Genomic DNA, 21853 nt, shown 5'->3' on the forward strand with positions numbered 1-21853 from the left:
AACTCATCGCAAAGTGTAGTCTGGAAGGTCTTGAGTGTCAGCATTCCTCTGCAGGTCTAACAGCATGGATTCCTCCTGCCTGCTTGGAAACACCACCATCATAGCTCTCCCCTTAACGTTCCCCCTTTCCTTATTATGTCTTTTTGGCTATGGGAGAAGTTAGATTTTGACTCCCTCAACTACTGGCCTAGGTTTCCTCCTCTATTTGGAGACAATGAGCCCAGTGTTTCTGGTCTGTTTGTGGTGTTCGTAGCAGGACCTGCTGGTGTGCATTTGACGTCCTGGTGCTGTTATGAAATGTCAGTGTTCAGTGCTGTGCAAGTGGACATGGTCATTTCTGTTTGTTTGCCTGGTGTTCTGGCCCCAGCAATGGGAGGAGACATACTGGTAAGGAGAAGCAGCCACACACACATTTTCATCAGTTGTTTTTATTCTAAACTGTTAGAGTGACGGGAACAGGATCAAGCATCTACTTCTATTAGAAGGTGATTGTTTCAGGAAGAAGTCAGGGGAATTCTGTCCATCTAAGGGGTGCAGGACTGAGGCCAGATCTCTGGAAGTGGTTTCAAAGCTGCAGGTTTAAGCTGCGGCAGCCAGGCCGACCTGATTGTTGGCCCGGTCGAAGACGGTGAAGTACTGGCGGATGAAGACGTCACCCAGGATCCAGAGCTCGCCGTAGGAGGTGTCGAGGTTCATGCCGTCGAAGCCACTGAGGCAGTCGTCATCTTCCTGCGGGACAGAGAGCAGCACAGGAGATGGGACAGAGTGTCAGGGTGACAGGGCTGGGCAGTACACGTCAAGTTCTCCCCGACCTGCCAGCAAGGTAAATGGAAGCACGGGCTTCCTGGCTCAGTGTCCAGGGATGTGGTTGTTGCAGACCTGGGGTGTTCATGCAGAAAATGGCCACTGCATCTTTGTGTGACAGATTGACAAAGAATGTCTGGTGTCTTTGACAGGCACACAAACCCTGGCCTCAGCACTGGTATTTAGGGAGCAGTCAGCTCTGTGAAGGATGTTCGGAAACCCTGAATGAAACCACTTCTCAGGATTCTCATCCCAGCCAGTGGTACACCTGGTAGGCATTGATTCTTTTTCCCTGGGTTGCTGGGTGCAGCCTGGGCTGCACATTAGACTAGCCTGGGGAGAGCCAGGTGTGAGTACTTCACGCTGAGGAAAGTCAGCTCACTGGGAAAAACTGGTTTTGCACCTGGTAGTACAGAAGAAGGCAAGGAGTGCTCCTGTGGCTCATTGGACTAAAGATGTGGTCACTTTCACATGTTTACCTTAACCATGCTCTGAGAGGGACATCTCTGGTTTTACATGAGGAAACAGCTTGAGAAAGTTTGCACCTTGATCAGAAATAATGAACTGGACATTGGGACTCAGGGGTCATACCTAGGAGTCCAAATGGACAGAGCCCTCTTTTCATGCCATCATCATTTGCCCCATTTTCCCCTTAGGGGTTTTCACCCATACGCTCATTTATGCATTGCTTGTGGTTACACTCATTCTGTCTGCAGGCTGTACGGAGCAGGTGTCAGTCTGCCTTTGGCTTCAGTTGAGTGAAGTGTGCTTTTCCTTCTGCAGATGTCAGTTTTTGGCCACCTGCTGTGTGGGCCCACCCTGAGACTGGCCCAGTGTCCCTTACCTTCAGGATGTAGGCACTGGCAGGCAGAGGGTACTGGACATTGTTGATGGTGAAGACAATGTCAGGCAGGGAGTCTATGGCAGAGCAGCTGATGATATTCTAGAAGGTGTAAGGGTGGCAGGATTACAAGGGGTTCATGCCTTCTGCATGGGACTCCCACCACTTGAGTCTAGAACAGAACATTTGAGGCTGGACTTGCCTCGCCCAAGAGGTTCTTGGAAGCTCCAATGTAGCTCTGGATTTTGGAGATGGCACTGGTGGGGCCAGCCAGCAGAGAGGTGCCGGTGTCAACGACGGCCTGGCAGCTATCTGCACAAGCGATGGTCTCTCCATTGATGGTGATGCTGAGGGTGAGATCAAGGAAGGGTTATCTGAGTCCACAAGAATTTCTCCTGTAACCCTGGATGGACCCTCCTCAGAGACTGACCCCCCTGAGAAGTCAGGTTACAACAGGGCCTGGACATATATGGCTTGAGCCAATTTTTAAGTCATTTATTCCTAATCTTAAGACTCCAGTGATTCTTCCTAGACAGCAAGGTTGTGTGATGATTCCCAGTTCCCCTAAATGTTGAGAGGTGTGAATATGTGGGTTTTATAGTCATCCCTGGGGTTTCTGGGAGGTGGACCTGTTTCCTGGACCACAAGGAAGTGGCTGATTTTACTTATAGAGGAGTTGGGCCCCTAGACAGCCCTTCTATTCTCCTCTTCTAATGAGGCACCTTTCCTGGGCTTTTTCTGGCTTGGCCAATTTCCCACTTTCTCCTATGCTGGCTGTTGTAGGCATAACACAACAGCGATTCACCTATGAGAATGTAAAGAAATAGGATTGGGACTCAGGGCAGGACTCTGTGCAGCAGAGATAGTCTCACCTGTCCATGGTGATCTGCCAGTAGCCCTCATGAGAAACAGGCACCCAGTTCAGGCTTCCAGTGTAGTAAGAAGAATCAATGCCACCAAACATCACCATGCTGCCCTTCTCGCCATTGCTGTGGAAGGTATAGGGGAGAAGACACGCATTCTCTCATGCATACGTTGCATATCTGCTATGTACAGTCTCAGAGCTACACTGGATGGCTTACTCATCAGTGCCAGGAGCTGTGCTGAATGTGTGACAGACATGAGTACTCTTAAAGTTATACCAGGTCTAGGCAGTGTTCAGTATTATTATTATTTCCACTTTACAAAATCTCTGAGGGTCAAGAAGTAAGGCAGTTTGCTCAAGGTCACACAGAGGGGAGTGGCAGCCAAAAGTAGAGCCTGGAATTTTTGAGTTCCCAAATGTGCTGTATATACCCAGATACTCATTATGGTTGCCATGGGGACCACAAGAGAAGTGAACAGTGGACAGATTTGGTTCCTAAGGACTCAATGGTGTAGTTCCCTTGTTCTCAGCCAGTGTAAGTATTTTCAATATCTGGAGACAGTTCTTATTGTCTGGATGTTGGTGGTGCTACTGAGCTCCAAGGGGTCATGTCAGGGATCTGCTAAATATCCTAAAGAGTGCCATGGACAGCCCCAACAATACTCTGAACTAAAATGCCTATGGTGCTGAGCTGAGTGACCTTCATCTCAATGGGAAGATGCAGTGGCTCACAAGAGATACTTTAGTTCTCATTTGAGCAGGTGAGGATCAAGAGAAACCTGAATACTGAGTGGCCTAGGGGCACAAAGGATAAAAGAGCCTTATGTTGGGGGTCTTTGTTATTGCAAATCCATTTCCTAAATCTCTGCCATTTCAGGGTGGTAGAGATGCAATTATAGAAGGTAATGAGAAATTGGTCACCAACTGGCCATTTATGAAACACAGCCCCACTCACTTTAACCCACCCGTCTTTGGTGTATGTGTGTGAGTACAATCAACATCTAGCAGAATTGTTAACATCTGAAGGAAACCATGACTGATGACCAACGGTGTCATGAGGAGGACGTGAGGGATAGAGTAAAATTGGTGACAGCCTTGACTCTTCTTGCATAAAAGTCTACTTAGCCAAAACCCACCTGGTTTATTCTCCATTCATTATTTGACCCTACATTTTGATAAGTAATAAAGAAACTTATTTGCATTATTTTATAATTTAATTGTTTAAGATATACGAAAGTACATCAAAAAGTTTCTAGAAAAATAATATTAAAAGAATTTATATTGGTGCCAAAAGTTTTGGAATCTGCATATCCAAGGAGTCCGCAAAATGTTCATGGAAAATCAGTGTCATATAAAAATATTATGCATGGGTTTAAAAGTATTTGTACCAAAGCATTTTTTTTTTAAATGTTTGAAAGGCAGGGCAATAGGAAAAGATAGACAGGGATCTTCCATTACTTCTTCAGTCTCCAAATGTCCATAACAGCATGAGTTAGCCTAGGTGTAAGTCTGGAACCCAGAACTCAATCTGGGTATTCCATGTGGGTGTTGGGACCCAAGTACGTGAATCACACCTATTCCTATCCAGGGTGTGTAGTATAAAGGAGCTGAATTGCAAGCAGGGGAATCAGGACCCAAACCAGGCACTCTATATGGGATACGGGTACCCAAAGCAGTAACTGAGCCATGGAAACTAACACCCATTCCCTAAGTGTATCTTTGAATTTCATTTGTCACAAAATTTTTGAAATCCCTTCCTAAGCCCTAATTAACTCTTTTCATTTTTTGCTATGAATCTTGGTCACTGCATTAATGCGGTTTCACTCTAAACGGCATCCTTTGAGGGCCATAGATGAGGGAACCAGTACTGGAGAGCAATTGATTACTATTATTATTTTTTTTTTTGACAGGCAGAGTGGACAGTGAGAGAGACATAGAGAAAGGTCTTCCTTTGCCGTTGGTTCACCCTCCAATGGCCGCCGCGGCCGGCATGCTTTGACCGGTGTACTGCGCCTATCCGAAGGTAGGAGCCAGGTGCTTCTCCTGGTCTCCCATTGGGTGCAGGGCCCAAGCACTTGGGCCATCCTCCACTGCACTCCTTGGCCACAGCAGAGAGCTGGCCTGGAAGAGGGGCAACCGGGACAGAATTCGGTGCCCCAACCGGGACTAGAACCCGTTGTGCCGGCGCTGCAAGGTGGAGGATTAACCTACTGAGCCGCGGCGCCGGCCACAATTGATTATTGACATTGCAGCTGATTAATTCAAGAGACAAAAATTTATGCTGGTAAATAATAATGAATCAAGATGGTTTGTGTGTGTGTGTGTGAGAGAGAGAGAGAGAGAGAGAGAGAATAAGAATGAGAAAACTCTTCTATAGACCTTGATGTTGGCCTTGAAATTCTCATTCTAAGATCTTCTGCAGCCCACCCAGCCCTGGATAAGTTGCTTGCTGGTCCAGGTGAAAATGATAAGTGTGGAGGAGGCCTCGTCTTGGGCAACTTACGAGCTCAGGTAGACGGAGAAGAGGTCCTCAGACACCAGGCCCTCGTTCCACATGTTGTCAAAGACGGGTGTGGCATCAGAGGCAGAAATGCTGGGGTAGGCCAGACCCAGGATGCCATCGAAGGGAGCAACCAAGAAGGTGATGCCTGGCTCTGTCTTGCTCAGGCCAAAGATCTGGTTGGTGTCTTCAATGTTTCCAACCTGTATGAGAGGACAGAGATGATGTCCACCATGAGAGCCTGTCCATGGAGCTCTGCTGGACCCATAACCATCCTACTTAATTTCTTGGAGGACTCAGATTCTGGGGCATCATGCTGGAAGGCAGGGTGAGGGACTTTCCCCAGGAGTGCTGTGGCTCCTCACTGCACAGATCCTTTGTAGTTGATGTCCAGATGGCCACAGTGTGTGACTTGCTGTGAGATTGTACTGTAGGATGGATGGTCATTGTGCATTTGCCTATTTCAGATGGGCAGATGCAAAGCAGTCCCCAGCACATTAGGGCCCTTGTCACCTCCCACTCCCACAGGATTTGTGGAGCTCATGTGACTAGAGGGAGGTAAAAGACGAGGAGACGCTCAGAGAAATTCAGCCTTTTCTTCCCTTCACCCTGCTTCCTACCTGACATTCAGCACTAAGGTTGGCTGAGGGCTCCAGGCACCACTCTCCTTTCATCTATTCAGCTTAGCTCCCCAAGTGTGTATGACAGCTCTACTACATCACACCCTGCATTGCCCATTAGGAGGCTTGTGTGATCTTGGAGATCCATACTGCTGGAATGAGCTTGCGCTGGGAGAGTCACTGTGGCCCCCTAAGTTTCGTTAGCTGGCCCCTGGGCCAGGCAGTGTTAAGGGGAAGAGACCACAGGTGCTCACTTTCACAGTGTCATATCCCAGGATGCCTGTCATGCTGCCGGTGCCATAGGTGATGGAGAGCGTCTCACTGGTGGCCTGGAAGGTGGAGGAGTCATCAGGGTTGAATCGCTTATGCAGGACTGCAAAGGCAGGAAATGACATAGTCAAGCTCAAAAGTGTGGGCAAGGGTTGTGGGCTGGGGCTTTCTTACTGGGATGGTATTTTTTACCCTGGTGGGGCTCCGGTGGTGAAAGGTAACCTTTCCCACAAAATGACTTGTGAGATGGGCTTTGGTTCTAGAGACCTTGGTTCCCTCCTGGACTTGTTGGGCTCTTGGCACCATCTCACAGGCGGTCAGTCCCAGCCTTCTCTGAGTCCTCCCAAGATCCCCCAGGGCAACACTGAGCACAGCAGCCTGGCTGCCAGTGGTGCTGAGCACGGTCACAGGCCCCTGCATAGCCAAGGCTCCAGCTGGGACATGGACAATTCCACAGGTACCCCACATTGATGAAAACTCAGGTCAAAATGCTGGGAGAGGATACAGCTTGAAACGTTGTGGTCAATTCCAATGACAAAGTCTCCTTCATTAGCACAGTAAAGACTCATGTGTGTGTGTGTGTGTTAATGACGTGCTCACTCATCTTCAGTGAATGCCAGCGTGACTTTAAGTCACTGGTATTCTCAGCATGGCTGGCCAGCCTGCAGTCCTTCCTCCAAGTCTCACTTTGGGCCCCTGCAAGCTTTCTGCTCCCTGAGTCCATCTGACCATGTCTGTTCATCCCTTTAGCCCTCAGAGCACTAACACTGAGCACACTGTTGTGTGAATTTCTGAGTGCTCCCAGAGGCTGAAATGGGAGCTGTGAGAAGTCCCTGAGTGGTCAGTGTTCCCAGTGCCAGCTGTTGCTGGGCTACAAGGGGAGGGCAGTGCCAAGTACTCACAACAGGCAAGACTGGAACAATAAGTGGAGGGCACCCACAGGTTGGAGGAGCCAGTGTCAAAGATGACAGTGAATTCCTGAGGTGGGGTTCCGATGCTGATGGTGCCAAAGTACTCGGCCTGCAGGGGTTGAGGACAGCACATCTCAAAGACCTGGACTTCCCCATCTAACCCTTGCTGGAGACCTGCTTCTCAGTCTGCCTCTCCATCTTCTCCTCCTCTTGTCTCACCTCCTCTTCCAGTGCATGCTCCTTCAAAGCCCAGCCCTGGTCTCTACTCTCCCTTGAAGTCTTTTCTGACTGCTCTCTGGTTGCCTCTGACTGTTCTCTACTAAGGGCATTCACAGTCACGGCTGATCTGCTGTTCTCTCTCAGCTGGAGTCCTGCCTGTGTCTGTCTCGCCCTCCTGGAGAGTGCACCTTCTCAGAGGATGGGGTGTAGCTGGTGGCAGCCAGCCAGTCAGGTCAGAGGTGCCTGTTCACTAACTTGCTGATCAGGAGGCACACAAGTCACTTAAACATGGGAACCCAGGGAGATCTCTTGTTCCTAAACCTCAGTGCAGACAGCAGATTTGAAGAAAGGGAACTGTCTGTATTTTTATCCTCAGTGTCAGCGCTTTCTCCCTTGCTAGCTTTGCTTCAGTTGCCCTAGTGTTTGTGCTATTCTTGCACAATGACAAGATCCTTCCCACCCCAACACCTTTGCACTGGCTATTTCTTGTGCTAGGAAAATTTTTTACTGGATCTTTCCGTGGCTGCCTCATTCTTCATCATTCAGAGCTCTTGTCAAATGTCACCTCTACCAAGAAGCCTTCTTCACCACTTCATTCAAATTTGCCCCCTCACCTATGTTTCTTCTTCCCCTTGGCCCAATTAATTAAATAATTATGTGTTGTGTCCCCTCTCTTTACTTGAATGCATCTCATATGATTCTTTGTTTTTCTTCCTCTCTTGACAGTAAGCCCCAGGACCTTGGCTTGCTTGTTGTTTTGACCTCAGCATGTGGAAGCTACCAACACCGAGCAGGTACTTTGTGAGTATTTGTGAGATGAATAAGTGGGCTGTTGTTTCTGAGCCTGCCGGACCCCATGCTAAGCACTCCCAAAGGTTTGTGGTGTTAGTGACTTGCAGCCGCCAGTGGATGGTGGCTCTGAGTGAGTCTGTTCTGTAGACCAGGACACCAAGGCTAAGAGAATGTGAATATTGCCCAAGATCACCAGGCCTGCAAGCATTAGAACCCCCATTTGCAGCAGGTTTGTTGGATCTGAGAGCCGAAGCCCTTGACTACTGGTAAGGGTATTTGTACCCTTGGCTGTGTGCTATCCACACAGAAGACACCATGTCCAGGAAGTCCAAGACATGGAAGTCCAGGGCATACCATTGTGTCCTAAATAAAAGTCAGAGAGGTCTTGGGACTCAGATTGTACCACGTCATTGATTGAGATCAATCTGTGGCAGTTAGAGTTCATACTCTCTTGGCCCCTGGCCTCCCTGTGGTCTACCCCACTCATGGACCCACAGTCTAACTTGGCATCGCCATCCTTTCCTCTCCGTATTTCTCATGCAGTCTGTTCTTCTTTCTAAAATGCAGCTCTCTCTGCTCCCCAAAAGTCACTCTCTCCTCTTGGAAACTCCTGTTCTTTCTTCACTGCTCTCATGAGGTCTCCCTGCCCTGTAGGAGCCACTCACTCTTTGAGTGGCACCTTCACTTGGTGGCCTTCATCCTAGACTGCCTTCTCACTGGGTGCTGAGACTCACTGAGGTCATCTCTGTCCCCCTACTTGACCAAGACTGTGCTCATTATTGTCTTCCTGGGCCCAGCATAAGATCTGACACATAACAGGGCACTCAGTATAAAAAGAATGAATGAATGAGTAAAAAGCAAATGAGAATGATAGTTTTGAGTTTTCCTGACTGACTCTATGTTACTGATATCAGGGCACAGCCCCTGGCTTTCATCCAAGCCCCCCGGTCACTCTCTCTACCCCTGGCTCAGTCCTTGCGACTGCCCCTTCCCCCTGCCCACGCACTCACATCCAGGTAGTTCTCCAGGCTCTCAGTGGACACTGAGGCGAAGGTCTCTTTGGGGAAGTACTTGGTGGCCAGGTTGGGGGTGTGAGTCTTCAGGTAGTCCTGCAGCAAGCCCTTCTCAATCAGGTTCTTCCTCAAGGACTTCTTTCTGACCAGGGGGACCCTGGGGCAGAGCATTGGTGCAGGCATGGTTAAGGGAGGAGGGGTAATTGACAAGGATCCTGCTCAGGGAATGCTAGAGAAGCCTTATAAAGATGCAGAAGTTGGTCCTGGTGAGAAGGAAGGAGGAGGGGAGAGTCTCCCACCTGTTACCCAAAGTGCACAGAAGGAAGCAACTGTTGGACAGTGGTGGGACTGAAGCCAAACCCCAGCTGTACTCAGCATCTTAGGTTTTAACCACAACTGCAGTGTGGCCTCCTTTTTGGGCGGAACAAGAAGAATATTCAGGATGTTGGAAGAGAGGGAGGAAGAGAATGGGGATAGACAGATGGGATGTGGGAGGGAGCAGAGGGCTAGGAAGTTGCCCCTTGGAGCCGCTCTTCCCACTGCCTATACCCAGACTCACTTGTGTACGATGCACTCGGAGAGTGCCAGCAGGCCGAGCAGCAGCAGCCACTTCATGGTTCCTCCTGGCTCCCAAGTCAGTGGAGAAGGCAGGACTAGTGGAAGGTGTGCAGCAGCAGACAAGAGCCACTGCTTATATATGTGTGGCCAATCCTGACCATAATAGCTCTTATCAATCTCTAAATGCCACCTGCTATCACACTCCCAAACAGAACAGTTCCTGATAAGACAGTCCCCTCAGAGTCACGTTCTCAGATGTTGCTTGTTGAGTAGCTTACCACTAACACCACACCCCACCGTTGGAGTGCACTGCCGAGGGCCCACCAGCTGTTGTATTGGTTTAACTTTCAGAATGAGAAGGGTCTGTGTACAACTTTCCAAGCCCAGTGTTTTGACAGAATTGGTCGGAAGTGCATAGAACACAGCACTAATGCAATGTTGCAGGAGATAAGTGTCCCCTGATTTATCCCAGTGTGACAGATGGTTCCGTTACTTTGAGAACAGCTGCCATTGCTGTATCTTCCACCCCAGAGCATGTGAGCAGTCAGTGGTTTGGGGAGCAGGACAAACTTCCCTGTGGAGATGGATTCATGTTGGTGAGACATGGGATTTCTGTATATGGAGATACATTTGGTTTCTGTCCCTGGTTCCTGGCTCATCACTCTCTCCTTAAAGCATAGAAATTAGAATTCTGTTCTCCATAGTGGGTCACAGAAACTCTAATCTCCTTGCCTTTTGTCAGCCATAATGAAATTCTCTGCTATATGATTGTCCATAGTAGGTTCACATCCCAGAGGATTCCTGCAGCTTCCTTGGTGGAAGGGAGGCTGAAGAGTCCATGCTGGCGTTCCTACCCAGTGTAAGCAATCATGCCCTGAAGCGAGGTCCCCACAGACCTCCCTCAAACACAGGGATTGCAGAGATTCTGGACGACTGGGCATGAGGGGGTTCATATGAAGGTAGACAGGAAGTTATCCATATGCTGGGATGGGCCACCCCAACCCCTCAGGTTGGAGCCCATGGGCTCAGAGCCCCTCGAGCCCTCACCCTCATGTGGGTACCTATTTCTAGCCTTTAAAATGTACTGCAGAGTCTTTTCCCCTGAATCCCATGAATCTCTCAGCAAATTAGCCACGCCTGATGACAGGGCTTTGGGAATCCTCATTGGAAGCCCATTAGTCTTACACCTGGCTCTGAAGTAGGGGCAGTGCTGGGGACTGGGCCCTATTTGTGGGATCCTATGCTTTTTCCAGGAAGATAGGGTCAGAACCAAATCTAATTAAATGAACGTTCACCCCGCTGGTGTCAGCGGCTTCAGAACTGATTGTTGGGAATGTGGGTAGATTTTCCACATATCCGGCCACAGCTTTGGGCTGTGTTGGGAGGGAGCTGTGGGAGAAACCGAGTCTGAGACTGAGTGAGGGTTGTGTGGTGTTGTCTACACAGAGTTGGTGTCAGTGAAGTGGGATCTACTAGAATTTCCGTGACTTAAGAGGCCCAGGGTTTGGGAGGAGAAAGAGTCAGAGCATGGCGAATTTGTGATTCCTGGGTGGCTGCGTGGTCATCCTGTTCTACTGCAGTCAGTTACCAGAAATCAGAGTCCCACTGGGATTTAGAGGTGGATCCCACCCCTGGGGAGGTGGTTCACTGGATGAGGAAGGGAGTGCAAGGTCAGAGGAGCAAAAGCAGTTTACCCCATCCTGTGGTTATTGCTCTCTGCAGAAGCTCAAACAAAGGGCAAAGAGGCTGCTGGCTACACATTACTCACGTGTGTGTGGCCCAGGACACTCCTTCTGGAGACTGCACAAATATCCTTGGAAGACTTCTCCCTGGGCTTGGTCCATGAAAAAATAGAGAACCACATAACTGTGCTCAATGTGGGTGTCAAGGCCAATAATGACCAGGACAAACAGGCTGTGGAGAAGCTGCTCTGTGACATTGATGTGCTAAGTTCAACCCCCTGATGAGGTCTATTGTAGGGAAGTGGTTGTTCGGTTTCCATTGGCTCCTGATTGTGATGCTTTGATGTCACCAGCACAATTGGCATCATCTAAACCAAGTCCAGCTGGCTTATTCTAAATATATGTTTTTTTTTTTTTTTGACAGACAGAGTAGACAGTGAGAGAAAGAGAGAGAGAGAGAAAGGTCTTCCTTTGCCGTTGGTTCACCCTCCAATGGCCGCCGCGGCCAGTGCGCTGCAGCCAGCGCATTTCACTGATCTGAAGCCAGGAGCCAGGTGCTTCTCCTGGTCTCCCATGCAGGTGCAGGGCCCAAGTACCTGGGCCATCCTCCACTGTACTCCCGGGCCACAGCAGAGAGCTGGCCTGGAAGAGGGGCAACTGGGACAGAATCTGGTGCCCCGACCGGGACTAGAACCCGGTGTGCCGGCTCCGCTAGGTGGAGGATTAGCCTATTGAGCCACGGCGCCGGCCTTAAATATATGTTTTTTTAAAAAACATAAGTCAATTATTTTAGTGAAACACTGGAAGGCTGTAAGGACCCAAGGGAACTCTAATAAAATCTAACATGAGATGACTCTGAACAAGTTTGCTGAACAAACCTCAGCTGAGGAGGTTTAAAAAGTCAGAAAGGAAGATTACAATGAGAAATCTGGTCTGACATGGCCTGATGCAGCTGTCAGATTCATCAAGACCGGATGAACAACAGTGCCAAGGTCTCTTGGCTCTCAGCTAGGTGAAGTCCATGGAATTAAAACATAAAAACATGAGTGTAGATAGGACGTGGAAAGTGGGGTGTTCAGGCAGTTAGGGGAAGAAGATGTGCTTCCTTTACCTCCATTCCTGATGGGAGCAGATATGATGTCTGGCTGGGGAACATGTACTTCCCTTACTCAGTGTTGTAGACCAGAACCTGCTGAAGGCTTCAGTCAGGAAAGTGAGGGTTGATGGGCATCAGATACAAATTTATGGGTACATTAGGACAGGCTGCCTGTGAAGTGGTCATGGGACTTTCCCCTGACAGTGTTACAGGATGGATGTTGACTCTGACTGGGGAATGTTCCCCCACCTTGTGATTTAAAACAGGAGGCAGGGAAATCTTCTCTTCCAGCGATTCCAATGGAACATGTTATCAGTGAGTCAGGAACTTAGTCCGAGACGACACATGTGGAGCAGAGGCCGCAGCACTTTTGCTGGGGGTGGAGGAGACACCTTCCCTGTGTGGTAGCCCCATGTGGAGCCTAGATGAGCGTTGGGGGTAACAGCCAGTGAAGCTTTGCTTTCGAAATTTATTGGGAGTTTGGACTGGAGAATTTCCCGAGTGACATTTACTACCTTGTTGTGGATCCTTGACTGAAGCTACCACTGTGACTGGAGGACCTGAGATGATCTTGGCCCCTGAAATACAACAGATGTCTCGGATGATGTCAAAGAAACTCTTACATGGGGGTTAGGCACAGAGGGTCTATAGTTATGTGGATGCGATTTGTACAGGGTCTGGCTACTGTGATAATGCAAGGCAGGGAGTCCATTTGCCCCCAAGACTGACTCTGGGACACTGTGGGGAGCTTATGGATACTAAAACGCGTGCAAAACAGCCCAAGAGAGGGCGAGGTGGGGAGAGGGAGGGACCCTCTTGCCTTTCCACCTGGAGGGGCTCTGGTTCACACTGAAAGACGCTGTTGGAATGGAAAAGACAATTAAGTCTTCCCATTGAGAGATTTTGACTTCCAGAGGGAGGCTGGCATGCTTAGGGTCACAATTCTTGGAGAAGGGCAGAATTTCTCTAGGATGGCCCTGATATGATTTGGATAACCCTTTGGATGTTGAATACCTCACTAAGTCCCCTGTGTTCTAGGCTGGTCCCCAGGGTGGTGCTGTTTGGGGGAGGTGGAGCCATTAGGAGGTGAGGCCTAGTGGGGCGCCCTTGCATTGTTCTGTTATACCTATGGGAATGATTTCTTAGGAGAGGGCTGTTCTAAGCCTGTCTCTGGGATCTGGCTCACCTTTTATCCTTCTTCATATACTCTATCATCCACGACGGGCCCCTCACCAGAACCAAATCCTGCCCCGTGCTATTTGGAGTTTGAATATCTGACACATGAGCTAAACAAATCTCTTTGTGTTAAAAGTAGCTTGGCTCAGGTATTTCATTGTGGTAGTGAGAAACTAATACAGCCACAGTTATCCTTGCCCATGGGTATTCATCTGTGTAATCCACTCCCATGAGCATGGCAGGACCCATGATTTGCTTCTAACAAATAGGATATAGCAAAGCCAGTGAGATATCCCTGCTGGGGTTGCATCCTGTGTGATCAGAACTTCTCTCTTGCTGGGTGACTCTGTGGACTCTCTCCCTCTGGATCTGATAAAGCAAGCTGCCCACACAGCAAGGCATTGATGGTAGCCTCAAGCAATAGCAGAGGGACTCTTGGCCTCTGTCTGATAATCAAGAAAGAATTGAATCCTCCCTACATCCAGTGAGTGTGGAAGCAGATCCTTCTCCAGTTGAGCCTCAGATTAGATCACAACCCTGTCCGACCCTTGGTCAGCAGATCTGTGAGATTCTTGCACAGAGAATCCATCTCAGCTGGGCCTGGATGCCTGAAAGTGAGATCATAAATATGAGGAGTTGTAAGTTAAATGTCTTATTTGTCATCAGCAAGAGAAAAGATGGCTGGCAACCTCCTGAGGGGTCTAAGACCCACCTGGATGCGTCACTCTGTTCTCCACTTGGGGTCATTTCCAGACAGTGTGAATGATCTGAGATGTACGTCATTGGTTGGTTTACCTACAAACCTTCATCAACACAAAACTTGAATTTCATTAACTCTTTCTGAATACTTGAGCTTTTTTCTTTTAAATCATTATGCTTTATTTCCATTGATGTAGATGGTGGAGTTAAGTGGTCAGTGCCCTTTCTCTTGAGTAAGTAGTGGCACTGGCAGGACTAGACCCTGGATCTCAGAAGAGCTCTGGCCTTGGAAGGCTCTTGCTGCACCTGGTTTCTGTCCCTGGGTTCGAGTGTAATGGGCATTCTGTGATCAGCACCCCAGGGGTGCTCAGAGAAGACATCTCCTTGATCCTCTTAATCAGAAATCTTGGGTCAAAGAGGGGAATCCTCACTGTGGGCCGTGTGATCAGCAGCCAGATCTGATCTGGGCTGGCAGCAAAGTAGCTGCATAATCCCACTGTGCCAGGCTGGCCTAGAAGAAAGATTAGACAACAGTGTTTACCTTGCCATTAGCTCTGCCTGGCACTCAGTGTGGCAGTGCTTGGACTTGAGGAGCACTGGGGGTAGAGTCTTTAAGCCAGGCTGTCCCCTGCCAAGGGTCCAGGTGTTCAACAACATTCTTTGATCATATCAGATTAAGCGATGGAATGAAGTTGAGCAAACCATTTGTGGCAAGGCACAGATGAAGTGTTTGCCTGTGACAGGTGCTATGGTTGACCTGCAGATACCTGGTCCTCCAGAAGCTTTCAATCAAGGCCTCAGCCCAGGGCATGGTCTCCCAACCACACAGAGCACTGTGTTCCCCGCGTCTCTGCTCCAGGCCTGAATGTTCTTATAGAGATGCCAACAGGTTGTTGACATTCCATTTATATGCCCATTTTTTTTTTGGTTCAAGTGTGCATATAACATGATAGGGCTTCAACAAATTCATGGAAAGTGAAATTAAAAGATAAGTTTATCTTGGTGCAAAAAGGTTTTGAAATCTAGGCATAATTCTTCATAATACACACGTTCTACGAAAAGGGTAATTTATTCTCATACATGATAAATTTAGATTAATTATAGGTAAGTAAAAATTTTGAGCACAGGTTTTTTTTTCTTTTTTTCTTTTTTTTTTTGCAGGGTTATGTTGCTGCTTAGGATACCTGTATCCCAGAAATGGGTGCCTGGGATTGAGTTCCAATTATACTCAATTGGAGCTTCCTGCAGCCTGGGAGGCAGTAGGTTTCAGTAGGCTGAAGTCCTTGGTTTCTTCCTACACATATGGGAGACTCAGATGGGGTTCTAGGCCCTTAACTTCAGCCTGGCCAAGTCACAGCTCTTGCAGGCATTTGAAGAATGTCTCTGTTTCTGTTCATATGTCTTTCACGAAAATAAAAATAAATTAAAATATTTAAAAAAATTATTCATACCCTATCATCCATAACTATCTGCCACTAATGTTTTAAATTAATATATTTGTTATTTATACATACGGGACCACATATTATTAATACACTGTCTTGCCACCATTTTATTTATTTATTTATTTTCAAAAGATTTAATTATTTGAAAGGTAGAATTACAGGGGGGGAGAGAGAGAGAGAGAGAGAAAGAGAGAGAAATGGGGGGTGAGACAGAGAGAGAGCTCTTCCATTCCCTGGTTTACTCCCAAAATGGCTGCAATGGCTGGAGCTGAGCTGGTCTGAAGCCAGGAGCCAGGAGCTTCTTCTGAGTCTCCTACATGGATTCAGGGGCCCAAGCACTTGGACCGTCCTCTGCTGCTTTCCCAGGCACATTAGCAGGGAGCTGGATCTGAAGTGACGCAGCAGGGACTGGAAACGATCGGTACCCATAAGGGATGCTGGCACCACAGGCAGTGGCTTTATCCACTGGATCACAGCACTGGCCCCACCACTCAGTTTTAAAAGAAAAGTGAACTGTTTATATATTTCCAAATAATTTCTTATAAGTCTACTTAATCATTTAAGCTTTTATTTATTTTAAAAAATGTTGATTTAGGGGGCCGGCACTGTGGCTGACTTGGTTAATCCTCTGTCTGTGGTGCTGGCATCCCATATGGGTGCCGGGTTCTAGTCCCGGCTGCTCTTCTTCCAGTCCAGCTCTCTGCCTTGGCCCAGGAGGGCAGTGGAGGATGGCCCAAGTGGTTAGGCCCCTGCACCTGCATGGGAGACCAGGAAGAAACACCTGGCTCCTGGCTTCAGATCAGCTCAGCGTCGGCCATCCGGGGAGTGAACCAATGGAAGGAAGACCTTCCTCTTTGTCTATAACTCTACCTGTCAAAATAAAAAAAAAAAAGTTGATTTATTTTATTAGAATTTTAAATTTATTTTTTAAAAGATTTATTTATTTATTTGAAAGAGTTACAGAGAGAGGGAGAGGGAGAGGGAGAGGGAGAGGGAGAGGGAGAGGGAGAGGGAGAGGGAGAGGGAGGTCTTCCATCCACTGGTTCACTCCCCAGTTGGCCGAAACAGCTGGAGCTACTCTGATCCAAAGCCAAGAGCCAGGAGCTTCCTCTGTGTCTCCCATGTGAGTGTAGGGGCATCTTCCACTGCTCCCAGGTCATATAGAGAGCTGGATCAGAAGTGGAGCTGTCAGACTCAAACTGTCGCCCATATGGGATGCTGAAACTGCAGGTGGCAGCTTTACCCACTATGCCACAGGGCCAGCACCAAAATTTTTTATTTATATAAATGGAACAAATTTCAAGTATCTCATACATAGTTTTAAGACATAATGGGCCGGCGCCGTGGCTCACTAGGCTAATCCTCTGCCTTGCAGCACCGGCACACCAGGTTCTAGTCCCGGTTGGGGTGCCGGATTCTGTCCCGGTTGCCCCTCTTCCAGGCCAGCTCTCTGCTGTGGCCAGGGAGTGCAGTGGAGGATGGCCCAAGTCCTTGGGCCCTGCACCCCATGGGAGACCAGGAGAAGCACCTGGCTCCTGCCTTCGGATCAGCGCAGTGCGCCGGCTGCAGCGCACCAGCCGCGGCAGCCATTGGAGGGTGAACCAATGGCAAAGGAAGACCTTTCTTTCTGTCTCTCTCTCACTGTCCACTCTGCCTGTCAAAAAAAAAAAAAAAAAAGACATAATGACACTTCCTACCCCATCCTCCCTCCTTCCCTCACACTTACCCTTCCTCCTACTTCCTTTCTTATTTAAAAAAAACCTTGGCAATAATATACTATTTTTCTTTGTAAACAAGTTTTATCATTAATTGAAGAAGCACACTGATTGAAGGAGACAATTAATGGAGTTGGGCACTTATGCTTACCTAAAACTTATGAAACATAAGAATATCCTCCACATAATACACTAAAATGAAGTATATCTTTGAGAATAAGTTTTACTCTTAACTATCATAATACAACTCTTTGAAGACAGAGGTCCTGCATGGGAAGTGACTCCTGTTGTTAATTTAACAGTTTACACTCTTATGTATGTCAGTAGTCACCCAAGACTCTTTTTAATTTAAATATTTATACTTTTAATAATGACAAATGAAAGGTTCTATGTATGAAAAAAATAAGTAAAACTATGAAGAAGACACAGGAAATTTTTCACAGCTTTTTTTTTTTTCACTTTGGACCCATGACAGGTCTATTTATGCCTTTTCATTCTCCATGGAAAATTCCTTCAACTGTTCACTATTGAACTGGAATTGTGTCTGTTGGCCATTTGGATTTTCTCTTTTGAAAAATGCCTATTGAGGTCCTTGGCCCATCTCTTAAGTAGGTTGTTTGTTTTGATGTTGTAGAGTTTCTTGATCTCTTTGTAGATTCTTGTTATTAACCCTTTATCTGTTGCATAGTTTGCAAATGTTTTTTCCCATTGCCTCTTCACTTTCCTGACTGTTTCTTTTGCAGTACAGAAACTTCTCAATTTGATGCAATCCCAATAGTTAATTTTGGCTTTGGCTGCCTGTGCTTCCGGGGTCTTTTCCAAGAAGTCTTTGCCAGTACCTATATCTTGCAGGGTTTCTCCAATGTTCTCTAATAATTTGATGGTGTCAGGTCGCAGATTTAAGTCTTTAATCCATGTTGAGTCGATTTTTGTGTAAGGTGAAAGGTAGGGGTCTTTCTTCATGCTTCTGCATGTGGAAATCCAATTTTTCCAGCACCATTTATTGAATAGACTGTCCTTACTCCAGGGATTGGTTTTGGATCTTTGATCAAATATAAGTTGGCTGTAGATGTTTGGATTGATTTCTGGTGTTTCTATTCTTTTTTTAAACTTTTATTTAATGAATATAAATTTCCAAAGTACAGCTTATGGATTACAATGGCTTCCCCCCCATAACGTCCCTCCCACCCGCAACCCTCCCCTTTCCCACTCCCTCTCCCCTTCCATTCACATTAAGATTCATTTTCGATTCTCTTTATATACAGAAGATCAGTTTAGCATACATTAAGTAAAGATTTCAACAGTTTGCTCCCACACAGAAACATAAAGTGAAAAATACTGTTTGAGTACTAGTTATAGCACTAAATCTCAATGTACAGCACACGAAGGACAAAGATCCTACATGAGGAGTAAGTGCACAGTGACTCCTGTTGTTGACTTAACAAATTGACACTCTTCTTTATGGCATCAGTAATCACCCTAGGCTCTTGTCATGAGCTGCCAAGGCTATGGAAGCCCCCTGAGTTCACCAGGTGGCATGTACCAATGCCATCTCACTAGTCCCAGTGATCAATTTCTGTTCACAATTGATCATAATGATAGGACTAAGAACCAAAGGGATCACATAAACGAGAATAGTGTCTGCAAATACTAGCTGATAGAATAAAAAAGGGAGAGAACGATCCAACATGGGAAGTGAGATACACAGCAGACCCATAGAATGGCAGATGTCCTAAACAGCACTCTGGTGTTTCTATTCTATTCCATTGGTCTATCCATCTGTTTCTGTACCAGTACCATGCTGTTTTGATAACAACTGCCCCGTAGTATGACCTGAAATCTGGTATTGTGATGCCTCTGGCTTTGTTTTTGTTGTACAAGATTGCTTTAGCTATTCGAGGTCTCCTGTGTGTCTCCATATGAATTTCAGCATCATTTTTTCCAAATATGAGGAGAATGTCTTTGGTATTTTGATTGGTATTGCATTGAATCTGTAAATTGCTTTTGGGAGAATGGACATTTTGATGATATTGATTCTTCCAATCCATGAGCATGGAAGATTTTTCCATTTTTTGGTGTCCTCTTCTATTTCTTTCTTTTAAGGTTTTGTAATTTTCATCGTAGAGATCCTTAACATCCTTGGTTAAGTTTATTCCAAGGTATTTGATTGTTTTTGTAGCTATTATGAATGGGATTGATCTTAGCAGTTCTTTCTCAGCCGTGGCATTGCCTTTGTTACAAAGGCTGTTGATTTTTGTGCATTGCTTTTATATCCTGCTACTTTGCCAAACTCTTCTATGAGTTCCAATAGTCTCTTAGTAGAGTTCTTTGGATCCCCTAAATAGAGAATCATATCACCTGCAAAGAGGGATAGTTTGACTTCTTCCTCCCCAATTTGTACCCCTTTAATTTCTTTTTCTTGCTTAATAGCTCTGGCTAAAACTTCCAGAACTATGTTGAATAGCAGTGGTGAGAGTGGGCATCCCTGTCTGGCACCAGATCTCAGTGGAAATGCTTCCAACTTTTTCCCCATTCAATAAGATGCTGGCTGTGGGTTTTTCATAAATTGCTTTGATTGTATTGAGGAATGTTCCTTCAATACCCAGTTTGCTTAGAGTTTTCATCATGAAAGGGTGTTGTATTTTATCAAATGCTTTCTCTGTGTCTATTGAGATAACCATATGGTTTTCTTCTGCAGTCTTAATGTGGTGTATCACATTGATTGATTTGCAAACATTGAACCATCCATTGACAAATTCTTTCAATTTCTCTTTGTTATGGAAAGTATTTCTTCTTCCTTTTTTTTTTAAGATTTATTTATTTATTTGAAAGGTAGAGTTACAGAGAGGCAGAGGTACAGAGAGTGAGAGGTCTTCCATCTACTGGTTCACTCCCCAGATGGCCACAGTGGCTCTGGAGCCAGGAGCCTGGAGCTTCTCTGCAGAGCCCCTCTGTGCTGGGGCAGAACCACAGGGGCCGCCTCTCACTGAGATGTGCATTTGTGCAAAGCTGCTAGGAGCCCCTGGGGAGAAGCATTGGTATTGGGTCCTGTCAGCTGCAGCTCCTGCCCGGGGTGGGGCTGGGGGGACATCTCCATCGCCTGCCAAGTCTGCACTCTTCCTGCAGGTTCTCTTCAGAATGAATTTTCCTGACATGCAGACTTCACCTGCTGGCCCCCAGGAGCCCCAGCATCCAACTTAACCCCTCTGGGACCCGAGGGCACAGGCCCAGGAGAGTCCAGATGCTCCCAGGCATCAGCTCTCAGCAGGACCTTCAGTGCCTCCAGGAGCTTCTGCCTTCAAGTGGCCCCCTTGACCACCTCTGTCACTCCAGAGGGCCCCTCTCAGCCTCTGGGTCCCAGAGGGTTTTCAGGTGTTCTTGTGTGCATGCCATGAACCGCAGCCCTTTCTATGCCACACTCCAGCCCCTCCAAGACCCCTCTGCCTCACTGACCCTTTCCCTCCTCCTCCAGACCCCAGCAGTCCCTGCAGCCTCAGCCCACCACCACTCCCAGCATTCCCTAGAGCAGACCCCATGGGAGGAAGAAGCCATTCTGTGAGCAGGGCCTTTGCCCAGGAGAATCCTGACAGAAGGATGCTGTACCAGCAGCCCAGGGAATGAGCAGGTCAGCTCCTGGGGGGGCCCACGGGGCACTGCCAGGAGCTCACTCCTGTGGGCTCCTGGAGGGGTCAGACATCCCCAGGATTGGACAGAAGCTGCTCTAGAGGCGTTGGCCTGGCGCCGCTGTGGAATTACTCAGATGTGCACTCCAGGATCATACCTGGACCCCACGGCCGCCTGTGCCCTGCGCAAGGGCGGCCTGCAGAGGAGGAGCCGCAGATGGGGCCTGGGCTCCCCCGGGGACTATGCGACCTATCCTCTCCTGAGGTTTCCTGATTAGAGGTGGTCTCGGTTTCCCCAGGCCCCCTGCTCACCCCCTTCTCACCTGTGGGGAGGGGGAATCCTCACTCCAAACCACAGGTAGAGAAGGAGCTCTCCAGTTAACCCCTTCCTGGCAGAGAAGTGCACACCAAGCCAGGGCTGGGCTGGGTGGGGTCTCCTGTGAGCCCCTGGTGGCCTCTGACATTGGGAGACCCCTAGAGTGAGAGGTTAGGACGCTGCAGAGGGCTCCGCAGGTTGGGGGTCCTGGGAGAAAGCCTCAGTCTGAATCCCTGGGTGGGCAGGCAGTCTTTTAGGCTTGGCCTAACCAAGAATACTTGCAAAGAGAAAAAAGCAAAGGGTGAGGATGCATCAGGCTTCCAGTTTGGTCCAAATCCCCAGTCAAGTCCCTCTGGAGCTGGAGGCAGGGGTGGTTGAGCTGGGTCCCAGACGCAGGGCTTGTGCTCCAAGTGCTAAGAGGACAGTTGTCCCTTTATGTCCTTGAGTTGGGCATCCACACCTTCAACCAACTGCAGATGGAAAGTATTTGAAAGAAAAATCAGACCCCTACCTAATGTGTACAGATATTTTTCCTGGTCATTATTCCCTAAACAAAATCCTGTGGCAACTCCTCGTCTAGTATTTACATTGTGTAAGTGTCCTTCAGATGTTCTTGAGAGCTGGTGCTGTGGTGTAATAGGCTAAGCCTCCACTTGCAGTGCCAGTATCCATATGGGTGCCGGTTCTAATCCCGGCTGCTCCCCTTCC

General features: G+C 47.8%; 2 protein-coding genes across 7 annotated transcripts in view; one reads left to right on the forward strand and one right to left on the reverse strand.

Annotated features, from left to right (window-relative positions):
* The window catches only part of VWCE (von Willebrand factor C and EGF domains), a 112866-nt gene that overhangs the window by 89605 nt on the left and 1408 nt on the right, over positions 1-21853 (forward strand). For 5 of the 6 annotated variants that reach the window (XR_011386967.1, XR_011386988.1, XR_011386977.1 and 2 more), the window contains one exon: positions 7757-7824. The exons of the other annotated variant lie outside the window; for it this stretch is intronic. The gene's annotated coding sequence lies outside the window, so the exon portion shown is untranslated. The remainder of the gene's footprint in view (positions 1-7756; positions 7825-21853) is intronic. 6 annotated transcript variants of the gene reach the window in all.
* Positions 419-12230, reverse strand: LOC100328619 (pepsinogen II-1; the record flags this gene model as incomplete). Its single annotated transcript, NM_001171078.1, is given in 10 exon segments — positions 419-729; positions 1649-1747; positions 1848-1992; positions 2518-2634; positions 5014-5213; positions 5885-6003; positions 6803-6920; positions 8833-8992; positions 9395-9486; positions 12209-12230. Coding segments are annotated over 9 exon segments (1164 nt in total). The 3' UTR covers positions 419-579.

Source organism: Oryctolagus cuniculus, chromosome 1 (assembly GCF_964237555.1).
Source record: "Oryctolagus cuniculus chromosome 1, mOryCun1.1, whole genome shotgun sequence".
In the NCBI taxonomy this organism is placed as follows: domain Eukaryota; kingdom Metazoa; phylum Chordata; class Mammalia; order Lagomorpha; family Leporidae; genus Oryctolagus; species Oryctolagus cuniculus.